Source organism: Haplochromis burtoni, unplaced genomic scaffold (genome assembly GCF_018398535.1).
Source record: "Haplochromis burtoni strain Fernald_Lab_line unplaced genomic scaffold, NCSU_Asbu1 Contig_1285, whole genome shotgun sequence".
Taxonomy (NCBI): domain Eukaryota; kingdom Metazoa; phylum Chordata; class Actinopteri; order Cichliformes; family Cichlidae; genus Haplochromis; species Haplochromis burtoni.
Genome location: NW_024583646.1, coordinates 10926 through 14830, shown reverse-complemented (window position 1 = coordinate 14830; position 3905 = coordinate 10926). Strand labels below are relative to the sequence as shown.

The 3905-nt window shown below is 36.3% G+C and overlaps 1 protein-coding gene across 1 annotated transcript in view; it reads left to right on the top strand.

The window, feature by feature from the left end:
• Nucleotides 1–3905, top strand: part of LOC102300104 (NACHT, LRR and PYD domains-containing protein 12) — a gene marked incomplete at its 3' end in the record, with an annotated part of 10330 nt that overhangs the window by 2627 nt on the left and 3798 nt on the right. Inside the window, exons 2-5 of the mRNA XM_014331114.1 lie at nt 1216–1383; nt 1544–1711; nt 1904–2077; nt 2972–3145. Coding sequence (XP_014186600.1) covers nt 1216–1383; nt 1544–1711; nt 1904–2077; nt 2972–3145 — 684 coding nt within the window. The remainder of the gene's footprint in view (nt 1–1215; nt 1384–1543; nt 1712–1903; nt 2078–2971; nt 3146–3905) is intronic.

The following is a 3905-nucleotide window of genomic DNA, read 5'->3' as shown; positions in this document are numbered from 1 at the left end:
GACAGCTTGGAGTAAGACAACATGCATGAAGAGGATGATGTGGACAAAATACTCATTTGCCTAATAATTCTGCACTCCCTGTAGTTGGTGCTAGAACTATGTCTCTTCCTGTTTCCTCTTGACCTGGGTTGTTCTGCTTAAGCCAACACATTGCCAGAGTCATGTCAAGGAGTGGTTTAGGTCCATGTGTTGGAGCTAACAGCCCGAGAAATTTAGATTCATATTCACAAACTAGCTAATCCCGAGGCTGCTCTTCATGGGCCTTAGCTAGTTGCCACATAAGCCCATAAGTAAACTTTTAATCATCCTTCAGATGACTTGTCTATGCACTATCTTTAGATCAGCAACTTCACCACGGTTGGCTGTGTGCTGTGATGTTGTGCTGAGTAGCCATCCTGCCTGACCATCACTGAGCCTCCTCGTTGTTGGTGTGCATTGGTTCTACCTCATGCACCCTTTTCTCAGTGTTCAGAGGATCTATGCCCTGTTTTGGCTTCAGAATATCATACGCAGAGGTCCCACTATCATGTTATATATTTAGGCTTATTAGACTAATTTGGTTCAGTTACAATCTTGTCATTCCAAAAAATCCGATCTTCATTTCTAATGCATGAACATTAATCAGCAGAATGTAACTACCTCAATGTTATTAATCATTTGTTGATTTTGTAAAGTTTGTGGGAAACTTGTTAAAAAGCATACAAGAGTGAAAACAGATATTTATTGAAAATTTATATAAATGAACCTGTTTTGGATACTTCCTGAAAAAATATATGAAAGTAATGAGAAAGTGGCCACTTTCATGTGTAAGTCATATAAGTCTTATATAATTCAGTATATGCAGCAAGCTAAAGCTGATGCAAGTCTTTTATTTTTTCCTATCTCTTTTCTATATGGGTTGTCAACAACTCGGCCAGCAGGTGTCAGAAACTGTGGCAGAGCACCTCAAAGGATGCCTTACTGTAAAGCTAAATAAAAACCCTAATTCACATACCTCACCCGGCCCAGACACGGAACAGATTGGCAGATTGATAGCTGAAGACAGCTTGATAGCTTTAAAGTGCTGCTTCACTTTTGGTTTTTCCTGAGAACAAAGATTTTCCTCTTAAGTTGACATTTTGGATAATTTTCTTTATTCTTTATGTACACATTTTAATCAGGACACTGTTTATATAAATTGGTTTAGTTTAATGACAAACTGCATTACTTTTTCAGACTGAGTCTCTGTAACCTGTCAGAGGCAAACTGTGAAGCTCTGTCCTCAGTCCTCAGCTCCCAGTCCTCCAATCTCATAGAGCTGGGCCTGAGTAACAGCAACCTGCAGGATTCAGGAGTGGAGCCTCTGTCTGATGGACTGAAGAGTCCACACTGTAAAACTCTCAGGTCAGATCAAGTGAGATACATATCTCATTATATATCTAACTGTCACAATCAATTAAAGATTAAAGAGGAAAAAATAGCATTAATACTGCTAAATGTCATAGTTCTTTACTCCTGATTACCCTTTACCAGGTTTTTTGTTGTTGTTGTTTTTGTTTTTCAGAGTGATGGGCTGTAACCTCTCGGAGAGAAGCTTTGAAGCTTTGTCCTCGGTTCTTAGTTCTCAGTCCTCTAGTTTGGGAGAGCTGGACCTGAGTAACTCCAATCTCACAGGAGCGAAGCGTCTTTGTGATGGACTGAAGAGTCCAAACTGTAAACTCAATACTCTTAGGTCAGACCAAACTATATATATATTTTTTCAAATGCTGACAGAATTAATATATATATATATATATATTTTTTAGCCAAAGGAATGACTGGGTCCAGAAAAATACAGGATTAAATATTGCTAAAATAATAATACAGCATTCCAATTTAACAAAAAGGTTATTTTTTTCATGTTTGTTAATCTGTTATTTTTCAGACTGAGTCACTGTAGCCTCTCAAATGGAAATTGTGAAGCTTTGTCCTCAGTTCTCAGCTCCCAGTCCTGCAGTCTGAAAGAGCTGGACCTGAGTAACTCTGACCTGAAGGATTCACAAGTGAAGCTCCTGTCTGATGGATTAAAGAGTGCAAACTTTAAACTGGAAACTCTCAGGTCAGTTTTCAACCTTTTGCACTGATTATCATTTAAAATCTATATTCAATTGTTCTATAAAAAAGTGAACCTTTAAAAAATTTTGTTAGTCTTTAAATTATTGTTTGAGATTTTTCAGAGTCACATTTTTTTTAGTGATTCAAAGAAAATTACTTAGCACTGCTAAAGTTAGAGATATAGGGTCATTTGTCCATATTATATTTTTATTAAGGAAATATTCAAAACAGATGTGTAGGGATTTATTATTTTTCTTAATGCAAAATAATCTATTTATTAATGCCACATCTCTATATAAAACTTTAAGAATCTATACATTTTAACACTCTATTCCCCAATAAAGCTCTCATAAAGGACGATTATAATAGAATTCTAACAGAAATCTGATGAGCAGCATAATTAATTAAATATAGCTTTAAAAACACACTGGATAATGTTGGTTATGAGTTTGTTTTCCTTTGGAATGTTTTTGAACGTGGATTGAAAAAAAAATATGTAGAACTTTAAAATCAATATTTACTTACTGATGAAGCTCAGTTCAAGCTGGATTAGTCGACACTGAATCATCCCTTAGTTATGCTGCTTTAGGGTCAGGCTTTTAGTAGAGTTCCCATGATGATCTGCTTTCTTCTCCATTCCCTTATTTTTACCCCTGATGCTTTTATGTGCCACTGGGGCATGTGCTTATCTCTCTCCTTAGTTTGTATTTTGTTTATTGTTTTTTTTTTTTTGTCAAAATAAAGTATGCATAGATAAAGCAAAATCAAATTGATTATATATATATCCATTCAATTTAATTTAGCTTTATTTATACACAGACATATTGAACAATGTTATTGTATCTGAAATACAGAAAATCCTTGTTCACAGATGGATTGTTGTTTTGTGTGTCTGCAGTCTGTCAGGCTGTCTGATCACAGAGGAAGGCTGTACTTCTCTGGCCTCAGCTCTGAGCTCCAACCCCTCCCATCTGAGAGCGCTGGACCTGAGCTACAATCATCCAGGTGACTCAGGAATGAAGCTGCTGTTGGCTGGATTGAAGGATCCAGGCTGGACACTGGACACTCTCAGGTATGGAGAGAATGTCTGATAGAGGAGGAAGAGCTGGAAACATTTCCTGTGGCCTTCGCTCACTTCCTGTTTGTTTCATACACATGTCACATGAAACGATCCATAAAGGATAGGTCTCCAGGGAGACCAACATATCTCAGTATTATTAACAGTTCAGATTAAGGAAATATTTATCCCAGAACACAACAACCGCTGGAACCAGAAGGAACTGTTGGGCTTGCTTTATCAAAAGAATAAAATCATTATTCTGTTTTTTAGAGCTGTGGTAGAAACTGAGAACTACAGGGAGATGTTCTCTGTAGACTAAAAGAAAAGCAGCCCTGCAGTGCTTTTCATAGACAAAAGTAGCAATGTGATTTTAAAAGCCAATACACGATATACAATAATGGAACTGGAAACAGTCCAATGTCTTGACACAAAGTGAATCATCCAGGTAAGTTATTAATCCTTTATTTATCCAGGTAAAAAATCTCATTGAGATTAAAAATCTCATTTCCAAGAGAGACCTGGCATCATAGCAACAAAAGTCACATACCACATAGGTATATAACATTTAAAACAAATACAATATCCCATACAAACATGTGTAAAATATACAATAACAGATCAAATACAAAAAGAGTACATTAAAAACAATCACACTGAGTAAAAGAGTTGTTCTCTTGTTCCTTTAAGACAGACTTAAACTCTCCCAAGGTAACCAATTCTGATAATTTCAGTTTCAGTTCTGATAATTTCAGTTCCTTCTGCAGATTATTCA